Genomic DNA, 20484 nt, shown 5'->3' on the forward strand with positions numbered 1-20484 from the left:
TACAAATAATTGTAAAAACTTCTAAGTAGCCCCTAATTTCTAAATCAAAGGAAAATATCTATGCTTTGCACTAGGTTTTGATTGTGCTAAACTACAAGGAAACAAGAAGGAAAAACAAATAATCGAAGCGCTTTACAGAACACGCCTGTCCTTATTTCACATTCTTGAGCAATGCATTGGCTTTACTCCCGTCCTGGTGTCCCCTCATGCAGAGGTGAGAGATGCACTCCCTGCATTCCTGTGTTCCGCTGGGTTCTGGTCCAAATGAAATGGTACTGGCTGAGACGCAGCGGAATTCCCATTCCACTCCACCGCTCTGATGATTTTAACCCTCTGTTACTACTGTGTTGTTGCATTCTGTAATGGTGACGCCAGTACAGCCACAACGCTGACCTCATCCTTCACCCCAGTCACTAACATCATCACACACCGGTGACTCTAACACATCCATTCAAGTTGCTGTCTTTTAATAAGTAACCCAAACCAATTAGTCCTTAAACATATAAATGTCCACTACACTACATTCTATTCTGTAAATGAAAGCAAGTATTCTGTGGCAAAAATTGCTTATTTCTGGAGAATTCTTCATGGATTTAGAATGCTATGTATAACTGCAGATTTCCTTTTTGTTGAACAGCTTATGATACTGTGTCACCGGCCACATGTTGCTCTATATCTAGTAGTTGTTGATTCTTTCTGAATTCGTGTCCTAGTAGAAAAGCTATGCATTTCTAAATGTATTTAGGGTAGGTTTGCACCCTAAATAATAAATAATGATACCAAAATTTACCACTTGCATGCACTGTTAACATTATATTCTCACAACATGCCAAGAGATGAAGTTAGGGAGATAATGAATGGGGGTAGTATTATCATTCCCATTTTATTGCTTGAGAAATTGGAAAAAGAGATGACACAACTTGCTCAAGGCTGCAAAGAAAGTCACTGATAGCGGCTAAATTAGAATTCATCACTTCACAGCTTCTACTTAGCCCAGCTGTTAGATAATACAACTTCCGCGAAGAGCCATTCTCTAGTTACAGCAATCCTTGCTGTATCTGATCGCACTGAAGAGAGAATTTGATTGATTCATTTCAAGTATGCACCGCTGGTCAAGACCCTGCACATATCCCTGCACGTATTTTGATGTTGTTCTTCAATTTACACGTGCCAATAGCCCTATTAAAATTAGTGCTGTACAGAACACTATGCCTGGGTGTCTTTGGGGATTCTGTAGTATTTGGGAAACTTTAAAAGAGAGATGGCGTATGTGCTTCTTCCTCTGCCTGTTTCTCTTAGATCAGTGTCTTGAAGGAAAGGAAATCTTCAGGAGTGTGATTCTGTATTGCTTGAAAAATCATTTTATTAATTCCTTATATTAAACTGGATTGAACTCTGCTAGCTGGTATTTATTCTACTTCTGTATTAAATATACACAGAAGTGCTGTTTCAACATCAAAGAAGTGACCAACCCAGGCCCAAAGAAACTGCAATTTTAAAAATTTGAAGTATCATAAAAAATAGCACACTCAAAGTTAATATATTCCATTTCCCATAAATGGAACAGGATAGCAAAAAACTATCAGTGGGAGATAATGTCATTTCTAAGCCTAAGTGAATGATGTAACAATACTTTTGCAAACGAACAAGACACAGGAACTCACAGTCTATAAAAGGAGGCTGAAACCATCAGCATTCCCAAATCACTTCTTGCAGTTTCACCTGCCATTTAAGGAAGTCCTGCACTAAATAATCCTCCAACGTGATTTCTAACAGACTTGAATGCACTCCAGAATGCGTATGACTCATAGCTCATTTCACTTGTAGAAATGTTAAAACTTATTAAGGTATATTACAATACACAGCTTTGGTAAGTGAATTGTTGATCCTCTGGAAGAAGTTTGCGATGAGGTAATGCAGTCATGGTTTGCGCTATTAATCACACATTCTTTCTGGTGATGTGGTCACACATTGGCAGGTTTCTTCCTTATTTATGAACAAGACATTTCTGTAGAAAGCAAAATTTTTGCTTTCTGCCTGCCTTGTTAATACAGATGCAAAATTAATGAAGACATTTCAGAAAGAGAAGAAAAGATAACCTAGCATTTATAACACTGCTATAAACACTGTTTGCATGCTATTATTGAAGCAGAGAGAATAGGTAGAAGAGCCGGTAAAACATTTCACAATGTCCACACCCTGACCTATAAAGGTTTCTAAAGTTTTGCTGGGAGATGCCTGTTCCTGTGCATGAATCATTTTGAGAAGGGAAGGATCTATAAACAGGGGAGCAAGGAAAGAATAACGCTTGAGCCGCCTGTGCCCCCCGTCCTCCCCATGTCCTGAATTATACAGCAAAAGCATCTTAATTATTGACTCTACATGTACATTTGGCTTTGTGAAATCACAAGTAATTTTTTAGTATGTGCTGCTTCCTCATAATTCCTTCCTCAGTAAAATTTTTCATTTCTTTTCAAGTTGTATTCTATGATGTTTCTAATTGTATGACTATACTGAAATGACCCACTTGAACCACACATCTAGGGGTTGGCATAAAAGAATTGTATGTAAAAATATCACATTAAACATAAGCATCAATATATATTACAGTTTGGGCTGCCTGTGTAATAGAACTCATAGTACTAGACATGACCTAATGGTGAAACAGGTGCATGGCTGCTTCTTCTGGACATATTCATTTGCCTTTTGAAAAACTGAATATGCATCAGAAGCTTAAAGGCATAAAATCATAACATCAGCTGTGGTAAAGCCACTTGCAATAACTGTCTAGACTTCAGGGGTAAATTTTTTTGCTTTCCAACTTCCTAAGGACAAGTTGCGTTAATTCGATAGGCTGTTATTAGGCTCTATAGAAAGCAACAAAGATGAGGAATACAATTTGAGAAAAATGTATTTCAATTTAGAGGAATGATTATTTGGAGCAGGCAGGGAAAAGGAGAAACAAACAAGCTGAAGTAGCTGACAATCTATACAGTACTTCTTTAGAATAGAAGGTAATAGTCTGCTACTTTTAGAGAAAAAGTACCAGCTTTGGCCCAGCACTACACCCCTGAATCATACACACAAGAAAATAAAGCATAAAATGCATAAACCAAATATACTGGAAGCAACTCTTGCCAGCGTAATTTCAAAGAAGGAAATAATGTAATGTTGCTGCAAGTAGACAGAAATTGTGATTTTAAAGTTATCAGTGCAGGAAAACACCCACTTTTCCCCTGGAAAGAACAGTGCTACTATCCAAAAAGAAACATAAAAACAAAACCAAAGAAACCTTTTCTTTACTGTCTAGAGTTTATTGCTGTCTAAAAATTAAGACACTCAAGCATCAGTCATAAAGAAAGGGGCATCATTCGAAGGGATAATGAACATTCCTGTCCTCAAAAATTCAGCCTTCAAGATTTAGAAAGACAGATAATACTTGTTGCCATTGCTTACAAACTCCCTGCTATACACAGCACAAAACTCTTGTAATTACAGCTTGTGGCTGTGAAGATAAATAACTTTAAACATTCGGCCACAAGGGTTATGCAAAAAATTTTTCTTCTGGATGTAGGACCAGAAAAGTAGGTAGTATGTTAAATTTTGTTAGGCAGTATGTGAATTTCATTAACCACGTTCAGGTTCCAGCATGGATTCTCCCACTGTAGCAAATAATAGGTAGATTTGTAGGTGTAACTCTTAAGAAGGCATGTGGTGGCCTCTAGTGACAAACAGGTATATAGACATTGTCTCCTGTTCCAAATGGGATGCAAATGGGACTGTGTGAGCCAGCACTGCCACAGGAACCGCTCCTCTTGCTATCTGTGCCTCCTCCGAGACTTGCAAGGCCAGTGAACAACTTTAACTGGAAATTTCTGTGGAAGAATTTGTGTAATGGACATTCCTCAAAGCCCACAGCCTTCTCAAGGGGCGTACTGAGATGCAGTTTCAGCTTGTTTTCATTTTTTTTTTTCTTTTTTTTTTTTGTTTGGATACCTGCTTGCCTGACACAGATCCTGAAGCTGGGAGAGTGTTTCAGGTTCCTTCTCTTTACAAAACAAGCAACCCGTAGTTGCTTCTGGTTATACAGATACTGGGAGAGGGGATGCCACGGGGCACTAGGTGCACTGAAAGGAGGATTTACCAGAGTGGTCCCCAAACAAACAGCTGCAGCCACGCAACTGCCCAGGCAACTCCTGAGAGATGAGTGCAATTATACCCTCAAAAAAATTATGTTTTTCTCTTGGTTTGGGGTTCCAAAGGGTGATACAAGTCAGGTCCCTGAAACCACAAGGATTTTTTTCTTTTTTAAAGCTACCAAAAAAAATCTACAGAAAAGTGACTACATGCAATGCAGTGTTGGTACATATCTTTTATGGCGTATTATCAGTATGGCCATATATTTGCACAGGGCCATGAAAAATATATTTGCTTACTGAATCATATAAATGTGTAATGTTTTCTCATGGATACTGAACTATTCCAGCATTATGGAACTGAGAAAACCAGTAAGCTGAAATTTTCTCCAGCTTACTGGTTTTCTCATTCCAATGACACCTCAGTTGCACGTAATTTTTAGCAGGGAAAAAGATCTGCCTGGTAGTCTTTTAGATTATATTAGACCTGATATTAACGATACTTTTAGGGAAGAAAAAAGAGAAGGTTCATTTGTATGGCCTGGAGCTGTTATTGTTGGCACTGAAATCTGATTCTATTCAAGGAGAGCAGCTGAGACAGGAACGGCAGCTCCTGACTTTCATTTTCAGCCTGTGGTTGGGGAAAGATGTAACCAACACATTGTCTTATGCACCACTCCAAGATCTGGAACACAGCTTTAAGTATCACACTATTTAAAGTATTTTTAAAAATTTACATCTCTGGTCAAAAGCTCAAAGCAGAAAGAAATAAGGTGTAGTGATTTGATGATTAAGGTATTTTCATTGGACAAAAGATAAAAAGGAGAAGGAAATGAGGAAAAAATATCTATGTGAGGAAGACAGTGTAAGATCTTGTGCTGCAAATGCTCACGGCTTAAGTGAATCCAGTGGAGTTACTGACATTATTTGGACCTTTCTCTCATCCGATCACATTCAGCAAAACACAAAACATCTTGCTTTACTCTTTGGAGAAAGCAGGCTTCAAGGGTGCAGAATTTGCATTAACAAATGGTGCAAAGATAGTTTGTTTTCAGCGTGGAGAATTGTCCTAAGTACTCTTTTTTCACTCGTTCAGAAAAATCTTAATTTAGAATCTGCTATTGGCTCCCATCTACATTAAAAATTGGCTCTCGTTTTCCCCTTAGAGCTCATCTCAACTGTTCCCTTGGTTGTAAACCAGTTGTATGGCATAAATCTGGAATTAAATTCTCTCACAAGTAGTTTAAGAAGAGAAGGAGGGGAATTTGTCAGACACACAAATACTGAATACTGGAATATGGCTGGAATATTGAACAAGGAATTCCCCCTCCCTGAATGCATTTTGGACAGTAGAAGTCCTTTCAGGACTTTATTCTAAGAGATCTTTCAGATTCAAATCCTTATGACACAAAACCCAAACTGAGATCAGCAATGTAGTTACAGGGACTAATAAACGGGCATTGGATTTCACTCCTAGAATGGACTGTCACTAAAACTGAACTAAAGACTTTTCTTTATTTAAATCTTTAAGTCAGCCAAAAGAAAAGCATATGTTCCACCTAAAGGCAGCATAAATGCAGAACTAAAGCTGGGTGTGTCTTTTTTCCTTGAACTCTCTAGACTGGTTACCCATGACTGGCTAGTAAAGGTGAGTAATACTAAATGGCATGCACATGTTATCATACCCCTGCATGACTTATCTTCATTGCTCTCTAGTATACATTGAACGTCTGTCACACAGATGAGATTTCTTCATAAAAAAAAAAAATTATTAGTGTTGCTATGAATGTTTTATTATGATTACACATAGACCAGTCCGACCGAGCACGTCACTGAAAGGAAGTGTTACGCACGAATCCACGGACCGTCCTCCAGAGAGTATTCGCAATGGAGCTTGGAGTTGGAAACTGAACTAAAACATCAGCGAAGTGTTAACAGCATTTCTTTAACACTGAACAAAACTGCAGATAATATATTTTTAGATTCCTCAACATCTATTTAGATAATTTACTGTTACAACCAATAAAATATAAAAATAATTAAAAAATAGTAAGGCAGCCCATATTCTTCCAGATAATATCTGGTCATAGTTCAAGAGGTACTGGAGGCTGATGAGCACTCCCAGCTGACAGCTGAACAGCTTTGGAGACGTGAGATACAACCAGCCACTTGCCCTTTGGCCAGTCTCGGGGCCTTGTCTTTGTTTCATTTACTGGTAGAGATATAGCCTGTGGTGTTCACTTGCAGTTTCCAGTGGTTTATACCACCATTCAAGATATAGTCCATTAAAAAAAAACCTGTATTCAACTAAAAAGTAGGAGCAAAACCCACCTCTGTTATGAACAATACCTACCCTGATCTTAGTAAATATTCTTGCAAATATTCCAGCTTATTTTTTGGAAGAAAAGCACATGCAAAATGATAAGATCAGAGAATTTGTCAGTAAACAATTTGGAGAAGAAAAGAAGAAGAATGCTAAGAAAATTCAGCCCAATGTCTTTTCATTTTAGATCTGCATGATGCTATTGCTCTGTGCTTCCAATTGCATAGGCCTTGAGCACTTTTGCTTAATAGTCAAGAGGATTCTGGAAGGAAAATAATTGTTGAAGGTTCAGCTTGACCTAAAGTAGCAGAGCCTGAACACAAAGCAAATGTCTCACCTAATCCTGATGCCCACTTTAATTCAGATCACTGTATAAGCTGAAGTTAGACAGAAGTTTAGAAAATTTTATGTATCAGTGAATTTTATTTCTCTATCAATCTGAAATGTATTTTTATATTATTCTTACATTACTAAATAGTATCCAGCTTCTGTAAGTTTCAAACACCAGACATTGAAATATATAGCCAAGAAATGTAAGTGTAGCAGGACCTCTTGCTGTATTCCTCTTACAGCTTTAAAGGTGTAAGCTCTGCCCTTCTACCATGATCAATTCTTACTCAGTCTGAATATTTTTAATGAACAAAAGACAACCCACCTTGATTACTAATGTACTTTGGTTTCAACTCTCATAAATGCTTTTCATTATCAGTTACACCCAAAAAAGTTCAAGGTCCAAAGACAATTCATAGCATCCTCCTGCAAAAAAGTTCCGCCCTGAACGCTAATCACTTTGCTGTGGAAGATGCATATTTTCAGAATAGCTAATTATGACAGTTTAACTCTTTGCCTTGATCCAATACTGTTTAGACTAATCTGTAGCACAGTAACTTAAAAGACTTAGCAGTACTGATTCCCTACCATCCCAGGTTAGGTGTTCTCAGAAACCTGAAGATTCTTCCAATACAGAGTTACTGCCTCCAAAGCTTATTGTCTCACCAGTCTCCTGGCCCTGAGGTTGAAGATCAGTACGTACACCAGCTGCTTTTGCTAATACAAGCAATATGTGTTAATTGTTCTACCTGACCAGCTGTACATTAATAATACACTAAAGTACTGTCAGTGCAATGCCCCAAGGAACTACACCTACGTACTCTCCCAGAGCACACCTGCCACATGCTTTCCTGTTGCACTAAGCCCCCCAGCAACCACTTTCTTCCCTTGCTTTCCATTTTATCTCTGCATGGTCTGTATCACTCGTATTACACCATAGCCCATTTAGGAACCTCAGGAACTAAGTAGGATTGTTGGGTTTCTTCATGTGCTGAAAAAAGGCAGCTGATTTCCTGTTAATGAACGTAGCGCCCGGGTTTGTGACAGAACATTAGCTGGTAGTCTCTTTGTCTAAAATATTGACCAGGCAGGAGGGATACTGGTTTTGCTTTAACTTCAGCCACACGGGAGGGCTGGAAGCTGGTTATGCTGAAAGCTTGATCTCAGCACCTCCCGTCACTCTATGGACCTCAGAATCCCGCATATGAAATAAAGTGGGCAATGAAGATTTACAGTAGTCTTGATTCTATTACTTTATTTATGGATAAAGCAATACCCTCTCTGATTAATTTCAACTGTATTGAAAGCTAGTTCAACTTGTATCGGTTGTCTAACACTAAATGAATGTATATTCAACGTAAGCTAGCTACAACAACTACCATATAAATATTGTTTTGTGCTTACTATAAAATGAAATAACACAGTAGTTACAGATGCCTCCTTTCTAATAATTTATACACTGTTCTAGACTGTCCTGAGGCCCAGAGTATTGCTTACTCAACAGAAATATATACTTGATTGCAAATATAAATATTTTAGGTCTCTTGTCACATATCGTCAACTCTCATTTTAATTTCATACACTGGGTATGGGGGTTAGAATCTACTTGTTTGTTCAAAAGGACTATAGAGATTATGGCTGCAGGTATACTGTGATAAATGATTTAACAGTTTATTTGTGTTTTATCTCTTATTCAAAATAGTAACAAAGCAAGCCAAACTACCTGGGGAGCTTTTCTCAAAAACAGATGAACAGATGAAAACCCTTTACATTATACAGAGTGGGGGGGCAATATGCGGTGTGCTATTTGTGCTGACACCAGTTACATTATGTGTCAACAGAGGTGGGGTTTATAACTATTGAGTTTCCTCTTCGAAACACAGTATAAAGGTTTAAAGAGCACACGCTGCTCTTCACTTCAGCTGCTCTCTACCTGCACTGATTTAGCTGCTTCACTTTAGAAGACGAAGAAGAGAAATGGCGTTCTCTACCCGAAGCATTCAGTGGGGTACAAGCACCCGCATCCAACCTACTGCCCCCAGCATCAGTGGGTTAAGCTCCAGGAAAATAGCCACCCAAAAGATCCAGGCGCCCAGTGTCTACGGGGGAGCGGGGGGCTATGGCACCCGCATCTCTACCAGCTCCGGCTATGGGCAAGGCTTCGGTGGGAACTTCCAGCTTAATATTACTGGTAACGATGTGCTGCTCGCTGGCAATGAAAAATCAACTATGCAAAATCTAAATGACCGTTTGGCATCGTACCTGGAGAAGGTGCGTTCTCTAGAAAAGGCAAACTCGCTGATCGAAAAGCAGATCAAGGAGTGGTACGAGAGCAACACCACAGACATAAGGCAAGACTATAGCTCATACTTTAAAACAATTGAGGATCTCCAAAATAAGGTAAGATATCATACAGCCACCTATACATATACAAATTGCAATTATCAGGGAGATAGATAATAATCTATTGTAGAAAATGTACTTTTCCAAATTGCAATTATCTCAGCTAAGAAAAATAAATGCTTTATTTTGATCAGAAATAAATTACTGACAGATTTTATGTAATTTGTAATACTAGATATATGTCAGCAGACATGAGTAATCTCATACATGAAAAATCTTTGAATCAAAACTAATTAATTCTATTCTACTTCCTTAAATGGCTCCCCTCTTACTTGTCACCGGTTCTATTTCCCATCCCTTAAAAGCAGATCCCTTCCAGAGAGCAGTTATATACCTATTTTATGACAGGATAATTTGCCTTTTGGAAAACCCTAATTCTTCCTATGCACTTCTAAAGGGAACTTAACTTAAACCTAGATGACAAATAGACAGCTAAAGTTAAGCAAGATGAAGCCCACACGTGGTATTAATTTCCAGAAATGGATCAAGTGTGCATTTATGTGCAAAGATTCATTGCTTTTCCACCATTCCTTTTTAGGTTGCTGCTGCACAGTTGGAAAATGCAAGGCTTGTCCTGCAGATTGACAATGCCAAACTGGCTGCTGATGATTTTAGACTGAAGTAAGTTCCATGATGGTTTCATAAATTCTCTTTCATGCTCCTCTTACTCATGAAAGTTTCTAGTTATTAGTAACAAAGCTGATAAGTAAATGTTTTCTAACGTAAAGTTTAATAAAAAGAAAAATTTCACAACTAACGCTGCAGTAGTTACCGATTCTAACATTTACATGAAACAGTTGCATTTTCATGACAAAACAAGCCTTATTTTACAGGTATGAGAATGAATACCTGCTCAGGCAAAGTGTCGACAGTGACACTAACGGACTGCTCCGGGTTCGTGATGACTTGACTTTGACAAAATCTGATTTGGAGTCTCAGATTGAAAGTATGAATGAAGAACTGGCTTTTCTAAAGAAGAACCACGAGGAGGTGAGGGCAGCCAAACACTGCCAGGGAGAGATTTTTTTTTAAGCAGCACACATAAACTCAGCCTCACTAGGAAAAATGAAATCTTCATGGTTAAACTAAAAGAATATTACACTTACAGTGGGATTCAGCTCCAGATTAGCATATCAAAATTTAGGTACCTACTTTAGGTATTTAGGTACATACACAATCTATGAGAATGTGCCTATGGTTCTATCATAATCAACTGAGAGACAGTCAATAAAACACACACAGGCTGGAGAGTGGTTCAGCTCACTGCAGAGCAATCACCTACTGGCTGCTCAGCTGGGACACGCTCTGCTCTCTACCGGTTTTAATAGGAGCTCTGGCTCATGCAGAGATACCGACGAGTTACATATGTGTACTCGGCATGTCCTAGGAGTCTAAACTCAAACCGAACCTCGCCCTTAGCATTACAGTTACAGTTTCAAAGACCTGCAAAGGTAAGAATGTTGCACAACCATTGCCTATTTCCCCTTTGCAAGTAAAGACACAAACTGAAATCCTAAATTCAAGATGCCTGTTAACAAAATCTCAGTTATGGCATACGCCCAAGCTTTCCTCTTACAATCAACTTCAAAAGTGTAAATTCCTTGTCACATTGCAGAAAATACATTCTTTGAGCACAATATTAGAAAAATCCAACCTAGAAAAATAGCCAACCTAGCCATGCACTTAGAACCGTGCTGTGCAGGACTGAAGCACTTGTGTCGTTTGTGGAAGCAGTATAACCATGTGTGGCACTAACTGACATCCAGGGCATTGGGCAGCAAAGGCTGAACAGCTCCAGAAACCATGGAGTGAAGGTTTTCTTTAAGAATAATCTGTGGTTTAGGATCGCTACCCCACAAAAGCATACAAATGGCAATCATGACTTCTACGCTTATTCCATAGATCCGGTCCTGAGGAAATAATCTTTTTATATGTTTATCTATGATATAGAATTTATTGCTACAAAGTAAGTAAAATGTTCTAACATGAGGTACACTAAACAGCATTTGCAAGGTGATTAAGTTATCTTGCCCTGAGGTGCTATTTAAGAATTACTTCTATGTCTGTAGATTTTGAATTTGCTTCCAGTATTCAGGATTGAAAGTTCCCTGTAGCTGGTGGGGACCTTTCACGGCCAGGTTGGACGGGGCTTTGAGCAACCTGGTCTGGTGGGAGGTCTCCCTACGCTGGGCAGGGGCGTTGGAACTAGATGATCTTTAAGGTCCCTTCCAACCCAACCCAATCCGTGATGCTGATACAACCCTCATTGCCACAGGACGTTGACCGACTGCGCAAACAGGTGGGCAGCTCAGTTAATGTAGAGGTGGATGCTGCTCCAAGTATTGATCTTGCGACTATTATGGAAAACATGAGGAAGCAATATGAAGAAATGGCAGAAAAGAACCGTCAAGAAGCCAAAGAACAATTTGAAAAGCAGGTAAGGTCGATTACTTAAACATCAGCAAGAACCTCAGTCATGTCTCCTTGCAGTTTACAGCCCCTCCATTTTTTGCATTTCAGACAGCAGAACTGAACCAGGAAGTGGCAATCAACGTTGAGCAGCTGCAGGTCCAAAGGAAAGAGATCACTGACCGGAGACAGATCTTCCAGGGTCTGGAGCTTGAATTACAGTCCCACCTTAACATGGTAAATAACAGAGTGCTTGAAATAAGGACTATTTTAGTAGACAGTCACATGGATAAATAAAGAAAGTGAGAGGCTTTTCAATCAAAATGCTATCTTAACACAAAAATGAATCCTCTTGAATAATACATCTCTGTTCTTTTCATTGGCTGTAGAAAAAGTCTTTAGAAGACAGTTTGGCTGACACTGAAGCACGTTACAATCATCAGCTAAGCCAAATCCAGGAAACAGTTGCCAATTTAGAGGCTCAACTGAGGCAACTCCGAGTTGAAATGGAGGGTCAGAATAATGAGTACTGTCTGTTGCTGGATATCAAGACTCGCTTGGAAATGGAGATTGCCACGTACCGACGTCTGCTGGAAGGAGAGGACAGTGGGTGAGGAAATACACACACTTTGCTTGTCGGTTTAGCATATTCACGGAAGGTGAAAACGTAAACTCTGCCAGTTTCCAACTGGTTGGGGGGAGTCTGTTGCTCAGTTCGCAACTGTAGACTCAGAGCAGGCTGCGGTTCCTGCTGGGTTTCAGAGGCTGCTGTGGAAGTCCGTTGAGTTTGTCTCAGCCTCCGCATAGGTATATCCTGTTACTCTTTGCGAGCTGAGCAGCTAGATAGATGTGCACACACCATAAGCACCAGTAATTCAATTTTGGATCGACTGATCCATAACTGTAATGACTGCAGCTTCTGCAGGCCCGGACTAACCCAGACTACATTTTTTTTGACCTGGTTTAGAGCCTGCAGCACCTCAGCACACTAGAGCAGGCACTCAGCAAAAGCATACTGCCCTTCTCTTGCAGTCCAGGGCAAGTTTTGCAGCCTGCACTGGATTATGTTCTGCTCTACCTGTGTCACTAGTAGCCAAGCTACTTAAAAATTTGAAGAGATGCAAGCGAGCTGGCACTAAACGTTGAGATAGTCCAGTGTCCCATATTCTGTAGTGAAAAGAGCAGAGATCTATGAAAGTGGGGCAAGAAGACAGTGGTATTTCCCCCCAAGAACTATCTGCATAAGCCGAAGTCATAGCATTGCAGAAACAAGTCGGCAGATTAATTTCTCCTATAGCTCATGCTTAGCAAGTCTTACTTTAACAGAGGAAATTCATTCAAACATGTGGTTAAAAGTTTTGATGAAAGGACATCAGCTGTCTTGATTAAAGGTAGTGGAAATGTACAAGGATTTTTCTTCAATGTTAGGCACCATATATTTATATTTTTTTAATTTATAATTTGAACAGACATTTCCAATTGGAGGAATCTGCAGCAGAGCTTGAAAAAGGTATGTCACTCTAACTTCCTTATTTTTTGATGGCTGCCTGTTGAAACGTTGTGGAACTAAGTAGCCTGACATAAAGCAACACAGTTTCAGAGCAAATAACCAACCAGTGGAATCTTACATCAAGAAAGCAATTAACTGTATGAACAGATAACCTATAGTGATCATACAAAGCCTGGGTTTATGTGTGTAATTCAGGTGTCCAAAGAAATACCACAGACTCCTCAAAGAGCCAAGAGAACAACAGAGATTTATTGAATTACCCTCTGGAGGACTTCAGAAGCATCTGCTTCTCTCTGCTCCCTACACAGGGAGACCAGGCTCCTGAATAAAATATCTAGTTTAATAGCAAAAATATCCATTTCAGTGTAAGACTATTCCTAGGTTTTAGGTCTACAAGTTTGTGCTAAACTGAAGCAAAAATATCAGGAGGGATAAAGAGGTATTCAACATAATGTCCACCATAGTATTATGGGTAACATACAGGATTTTCAAAGGAAGAGAAACCACATCCTGTATACCCAGTAACTGCGCACTGAAAATATGCCTTTATCTATTTCCTCATTTGTGGAATTGCTGCTAGCACTACAGTAATGTTATTCTGTCAATATACATTGAATTTACTTAATTCACTGTTCAATTTCATTAGCAGAATCAAGTAAAGTTAAGAAGATCAAGACAATTGTTGAAGAGGTGATTGATGGCAAGGTTGTCTCCTCTGAGATCAAGGAGATTGAAGAGAAGCTGTAAATGGCAGCAGCAGAGAGGAGACGGCTCCGAGCTTCCTGCAGCTGAGGCCAGAATTAGAAGATTAAACTTTGTAAAGAATCCAGTCTTCTTCCTAAAACCCAGAAGGGTTGAAAAATGCCACACTATCAAATCTCAATCAATCTTTGTCTTTTCTTTTCTTTTTTTCTGGGGGGGAGGTAATTAATAAAAATCAGTAAGTTACAAAGTACAAGATTTTGGGTTTACGTACATAGTGACTAAATACCTTGATTAAAAAACAACCAAGCAGCCTGTTATAAATGTAGAATTGTTTCTAAGACAGATAAAAATGGAAGCTTTAGTTTTTACTTACATCAGTCTTAAAATTACATTTAAGAACTTTTTCAGTAAAAATTGGAAAGTCAAATGACTTATGGCATGAATTTACTATAGCTTTTAAAATAATTTAAATTAAATTTAGAAAAATACTTCAGCACTGCTTAGTGCTTAAGTTTCAAAGCACTAAGCTAGCGAAAGTCACTGGATGAAGGCACGGGACACAATTACCCATGTGCTTAACAAGCCCTCGATGGTAGTGGGCTCTTCTGAAAGCCCTAGGAGTTTTTCTTCATTTCTTCAGACCGTTCACGACAACAGCTGGTGCCTTAAGTCTTCCCACACTTTCAACATATTAATAAGAGTTTTCAGAAGAGAGCTTCTATTTCTGAAACCTTGATGGACACCTTATCAAAACTTTATGAGAAAGAATTTAAGATACAGATGATACACTTGCTATCTAATATGTTAATGTAATTGCAATTCAAAGTTTAGCAATCTATTTTTTCTCTTACGTATTAGCACATTCAGAGTAGATTTGGTTTTAAAAACAAATTAAAATGTTGATTTAGTGCACCTTTTCTGAACTTCAACTACCATTCAAATGTAATGAAGCTTCACTTCAGTAAAAAATTATTTTCAAATAAACAAGAAGTGTCCATTTTCATTTAATAATTAATTAAAATGTAAAGTTTAAGAAGCTTGTTTATTTTATTTTCACTCTGTGAATGTTTATATCACCAGGGACTACAGCAAGCAAAGATATTTTATCAATAAGAATATTTTGCCCTTCAGTTCAGAAATAAAGACCACCGTTTCTGTGAAACCTTTCTCTACCGATAACCGCACGTACCCTTTTCCACACCCAGATCTCCAGTCCAAGGAGTCTACATTTTCCTCTTGACAACATAAACACAAAACTCTCTTCCTTTTGAAGTCTCACCCGTCCAATGCGTTATTTACTTTACATAAACAGCTGCCAAACAAAATAATCCTTTGCTTTCACAATCATGAGTCACTGATACCAGGCTATCAATTCATTTCTCCATAAATGCTTTACTGAAACCTTTGATCTACTGCTCATAACACATTTCTGCCCAAAAAAGCACCCCTGCTCCTGGCTGTAGATAAATCAAAAATTAATACATTTCAGTTGACAAATCCAATGATATAATTACGCCAGGACAAAGAAAAAACGATTTTCTGTTTACCGAAATAACCTCAAAAGAAAAGTATATTGGTTTTGAAGGGTTTCCATGCCTAAACCTGTAACCCAGAAGAGCTATATTTGACCTTTAGATTTATATTATGAAAAGCAGAAATTACAGAAATCGTTTTCCTTATTGTGAGATAATAGCAAACTATTTAGAAGAAAAAATGGTTAGTTTTCAGCTCAAAAGTATAAGCAATTGGTATAGGCTATGCATATTACACAGAGATATTTCAATGATGAAAGGTTTAAGGCAGAAAACATAATTACAAATTATATTCAGTATAATCAAGTATATTTATGTTTTCAAATTAATGATCAACCTGCAGCTCACTGAATGTCCATATGCCTCTTCACACACTTTTGTTGATCACTTTTCTTACTTCTTATTAAACACGTAGAGAGCGCTAATCTGTCAGAGGTTCACGCCAGAAAAGTATTACGAAAAGAAACACATTTTTGATGTGCACACTGGGAAGTATGATATGAAAGGGATCATTACACCGACTTAAGCATACTTTTATAATGATAGCCCCAAACCAAGAAAGAAATGAATATGTAATGACAAAAAAATTATTTAGGAAGGATTTAAATGCGAAAAGAATTTTTTGTGCTCCATTGCACATGCCAAAACATTATCATGGTGTCTTAGGTCTACTCCACCCATTTCCCCTCACACAGCAAATACCTGGAGGGCACCAGATTTCCACTCCCATTGGCAATTTGGATTGGCACATATCACTTAGCTTGGTCAGAACACACTAAACTGACTTCCCACCAAACAAGAGAGAGAGAGAAAGAATTAAAGATCTTCCTAGGAGGTGGGACTACTACTGAAACACCCAACTGCCTTCCCTATATAAGGGTTAACCTGTTCTCGGCTCTGCCCTGCTCTGTGCCGTGCGCTTGGCAAAACAGCTCGGGCACCAGCAGCACCATGGCCCTGTCTGTGCGCACAAGTGGTGGATCCCGGCAGCTCTCGTCTCGCAGTGGGCTTGGTGGGGGATCTCTGAGAATGTCTGGTTCTAGCGGTGGCGGAGGCTTTGGTGGCAGCGGACTTGGGTTTGGTGGTGGATCTGGCGGAGGTTTTGGTGCTGCTTCTATGCTCGGCTCAGGCTCTGGCCTCAGTGGGGGCTTCGGGGGCAGCTTAAGTAGTGGCTTCGGCGGAGGCTTTGGCGGTGGGTTAGGTGGTAGCTATGGAAGTGGCTTAGGTGGTGGTTTTGGTGGAGGTTTAGGAAGTGGTTTTGGCGGAGGTTTAGGAAGTGGTTTTGGCAGCAGCTCAGGCACTAGTTTTGGAGGTGGCTTTGGTAGTGGCTCAGGATCTGGTTTTGGAGGTGGCTTTGGCACCCCTGGTGCTGGGGATGGTGGCCTTCTTTCTGGCTCAAAAAAAGAAACTATGCAGAACCTTAATGACCGTCTGGCTGCTTATCTGGACAAAGTACGATCTCTGGAGGATGCCAATACTGAGCTGGAGCGCAAAATCCGCGAGTGGTATGAGAAAAACGGCCCCGCAGATGGTGTCCCTGGAGCTGGGAATGATTATAGTAAATATTATCCTATAATTGAAGATCTTCGAAACAAGGTAGCAAAGCAATGTACTTGATGTATCTTTACATTTGTAATTCACCTGATAGTATTTTGGCTAAAAATAACTTCCTTTCAGAAACCAAGAGCAAATTTATTCTACAGTACCGACGCTTGTAATAACCTCTGTCACACTGCACTGGTATCAAGTGTGGAATTCTTGTATATTAACAGCAATTCTGTATCTCTGTCACACAATGCTGTGTGACTTGCTCTAATTTGAATAAAGGAGAAGGCAGTGATGGAAGCCAGTTCTACAAACTCTTTCAGATTACAAAGTTTAAATTTTAATAAGTTTCATATTTCTTATATCGCTAATTAATTTCCTGAAATAGACCACCTGGCAAGGTCTTCAGAGGTTATAAACTATCTAGTCAGAGAATGCAAACTGGTATTCTAGCATTAAGTGAAGTGCACCGATGTGCAGAAGCTGAAAATCCGTCCTATGTATTTCATAGTAAATTATACAAGAGTCTAACAAATTACATCTAATATTATAATCGTATTTAGGATTACAGTTATGTAAACAACTATATTGAACCGCAAAGCCATTGGGCTATAAAATCATTCTCTGAACACTGTTTGTATTCCAGATCATTAATGCAACTATTGACAATGCAAGAATCATTTTGCAGATTGATAATGCCAGACTGGCTGCTGATGATTTCAGACTGAAGTAAGTGTATCTTAATATTACAAAACCTCTTACTAATATTTCAAGGGGGGGGGAAATGTATTTAAAAATCTCTTTTGTTTAACATAATTATTAAAAAATATTGTAATAATTATGTGTATTAAGATTTAATAGTAAAAGCTATGTAAGTACATAGTAATAGTTTCCATTTGACCTCATTAACCACGTAAAAAATGATATTTAATGACTTTCTTTACAGATATGAGAATGAAGTGGCTCTTCGCCAGAGTGTGGAAGCCGACATCAATGGTCTGCGCAGAGTTCTTGATGAGCTCACCTTGACAAGAGCTGATTTGGAGATGCAGATTGAAAGCCTGAACGAAGAACTGGCTTATCTCAAGAAGAATCATGAGGAGGTACTTTTTTTCCCTTTGTGAATCCACAACAAGGCAGATGGAATTGTGAAATACCAAATTATTCCCTTATCTATGGCAGTGGGAGTTCTTTGGTTTCATTATTTGTTTTGTTTGCTGTTCTTTTTTTGAGTTCACTAAATGCAAGAGTGAAGGAAATATACACACATATATTTCTCTATATATGTTTTTGGTAGAACTATTTTGCCTTTTATTAACAGAAACTTTTCTTTATTTTAAATCTCTCCAGGAGCTTCAGGGTATCCAAAGCAGTGCAGTTGGCCAAGTCAGCGTTGAAATGGATGCTGCTCCAGGAATTGACCTGACCAAGCTTCTGAATGACATGAGGGGACAGTATGAAGTCATTGCTGAGCAAAATCGTAAAGAGGCTGAAGCATGGTTCAACGAAAAAGTAACAACCAGAAAGAGCAAATTCAGCAAATTGGATGTAAAAATGAGTTAAATATTTGTAACAGTAAAATTACACTCTATTCTTCCTTGTATTTCAGAGCGGGGAGCTGAAAAGGGAAATCTCCACCAATACTGAGCAGCTTCAGTCAGGCAAGAGTGAGATCACAGACTTAAAACGGACTCTCCAGAGCTTGGAAATTGAACTACAATCTCAGCTTGCCATGGTATGCTCTAAGGAAGCTGCTCACTAGTCAGAGTTAATAGTCCAACTTCAAAAATGTTGTTAGATCTATAGGATTTAAGATTTGCATTTATTTCCTATTAAATCCTGCATTCTTTTAGTTCCTAAATAGCAGTAATTATATATATATAATTGGATTGCAAGTAGGATGTTATAACGCAGATGAACTTCTATATTCGCATGCAGTGAAGCAGCAAAGGCCAGTTTTCAAACTGGTATTTCACGAAGAAAAAATAAAAATCTCTAAGTAATGAGGCTATACTTACTCCCATTAGACTATTTCAGTTGCTTTTGTCTTCGTAAAGATTTTTTTTTTCCTCAATCAGAGATTATTTAATATCCTTCTTACACAGAAAAAATCCCTTGAGGACACTTTAGCAGAAACGGAAGGAGGTTACTGCGCTCAGCTTTCACAAATGCAACTTCAGATTGGGAACCTGGAGTCTCAGCTGTTTCAGGTCAGGGCTGACATGGAGCGCCAGAATGCAGAGTATCAACAACTTCTAGACATCAAGACTCGCCTGGAAATGGAGATTGAAACCTATCGTCGCCTGCTGGATGGCGAGTTTGTGTAAGTAACTAATTTACATTAAATATCTCCTTTCTTTTATTTTCTGTAGCAATATCCTTTCCAGGAAAAAAAGAGGTATAAACGAGTGGTGTATTCACCAAAACAGCACAAGGCACATACCATGATTCTGAAATAATACAGACAGACTCTACGTGAGGAGAATGAACCGTTCTGCTCAGTATCTAAAATAATACAATGTCTCCTGATCGTGACAACCACTCTGCAATATTGCGTGTCTCTCATTCACTTTTAGGAGCGCAGGACAGGGAGTTACATTTGAAAGCTCATCCTTGACAGGGTCCAAATCACAAACGCAATCACTGGATTCTTCTCAGGGTAGGTAGAACTTGACTGAGTAAAATTTTGTTTCTAAAGTCATTCTTGTAAATAAAATAATACATGCTATTCTGTTTAACTACATCATAGAGTTCATCACAAGAAGCCAACAATTTGAAAGGAAAGATGCAACTGTTCATGTACGCATGCTGCTCTGGTTTATAATTTTTAACACTTTGATAAATATTTGTTTTGTTTTGTTTATTTAGATCCTACCAAAACTAGAAAGATCAAGACAATTGTTGAAGAAGTGGTAGATGGAAAAGTTGTTGCATCCCACGTTAAGGAAGTTGAAGAGAAGATATAAGGCACAATCTGATACTGCAAAGGATCCGTTCACTCCATGTTTCTTTCAAAGCCAAAATGGATAAATAATTTTGTTCTTTTGTATGAAGTGGTAAAAATAGATTTGCTTTTTACTAAGATTCTTTTACGTAAAACAAACCCTGCATTTTCATTCTTAGCTGTCATGCAATATATTTTCTGCTTCAGTCTATTGGCATTACATGTATTATTTTTATGGTGTTCTTTAAATATATCATCAATTCTTTGTTCAATAGATGGAAGCATGGTGCACACATTAGACATCTAATTAGATATGCTTTTTCATAATTTTTAGTAATTAATAGATAAAATAATTTTGCTATTCTGACCTCACTTTCCAGTTTTCTTGATTAATAAAAAGGACTCAACAAGCTTTAAGATATTAGTCTCCCTTTATTCTTCATTTCGGACTGCTGCTCCTGATCCATATCTGGCATTTTGTTGGGTATTTTGCTTTACGATATACTATGGCTGCGGTAAGGTATTCCCCATTAATTTAAAGAAATCAATCCAATGCTAGAACGCATACATGTTAAAAAAGCTATTTAAATGCGGGATTAAAGGAATACTTAATAACTTATAATTAAAGCTATCAGTTTAAAGGAGAA

General features: G+C 38.5%; 2 protein-coding genes and 1 long non-coding RNA gene across 3 annotated transcripts in view; 2 read left to right on the forward strand and 1 right to left on the reverse strand.

Annotated features, from left to right (window-relative positions):
* LOC128919104 (uncharacterized) overlaps positions 1-20484 on the reverse strand; it is a 164968-nt gene that overhangs the window by 129892 nt on the left and 14592 nt on the right. The window lies entirely within an intron of this gene.
* On the forward strand, positions 8767-13858 carry KRT20 (keratin 20). The gene is made up of 8 exons (XM_054224077.1): positions 8767-9189; positions 9731-9813; positions 10026-10182; positions 11468-11629; positions 11713-11838; positions 11991-12211; positions 13071-13111; positions 13761-13858. The coding sequence occupies exons 1-8, from the start codon at positions 8767-8769 to the stop codon at positions 13856-13858; spliced, it is 1311 nt and encodes a 436-aa protein (XP_054080052.1).
* LOC128919100 (keratin, type I cytoskeletal 12-like) lies at positions 16486-19859 on the forward strand. The gene is made up of 9 exons (XM_054224084.1): positions 16486-16609; positions 16682-16944; positions 17540-17622; positions 17840-17996; positions 18244-18405; positions 18503-18628; positions 18999-19210; positions 19470-19552; positions 19762-19859. Exons 2-9 carry the CDS (start codon positions 16759-16761, stop codon positions 19857-19859), a joined length of 1107 nt encoding a protein of 368 aa, XP_054080059.1. The 5' UTR covers positions 16486-16609; positions 16682-16758.

The sequence above is a fragment of the Rissa tridactyla genome, chromosome 19 (assembly GCF_028500815.1).
Source record: "Rissa tridactyla isolate bRisTri1 chromosome 19, bRisTri1.patW.cur.20221130, whole genome shotgun sequence".
In the NCBI taxonomy this organism is placed as follows: domain Eukaryota; kingdom Metazoa; phylum Chordata; class Aves; order Charadriiformes; family Laridae; genus Rissa; species Rissa tridactyla.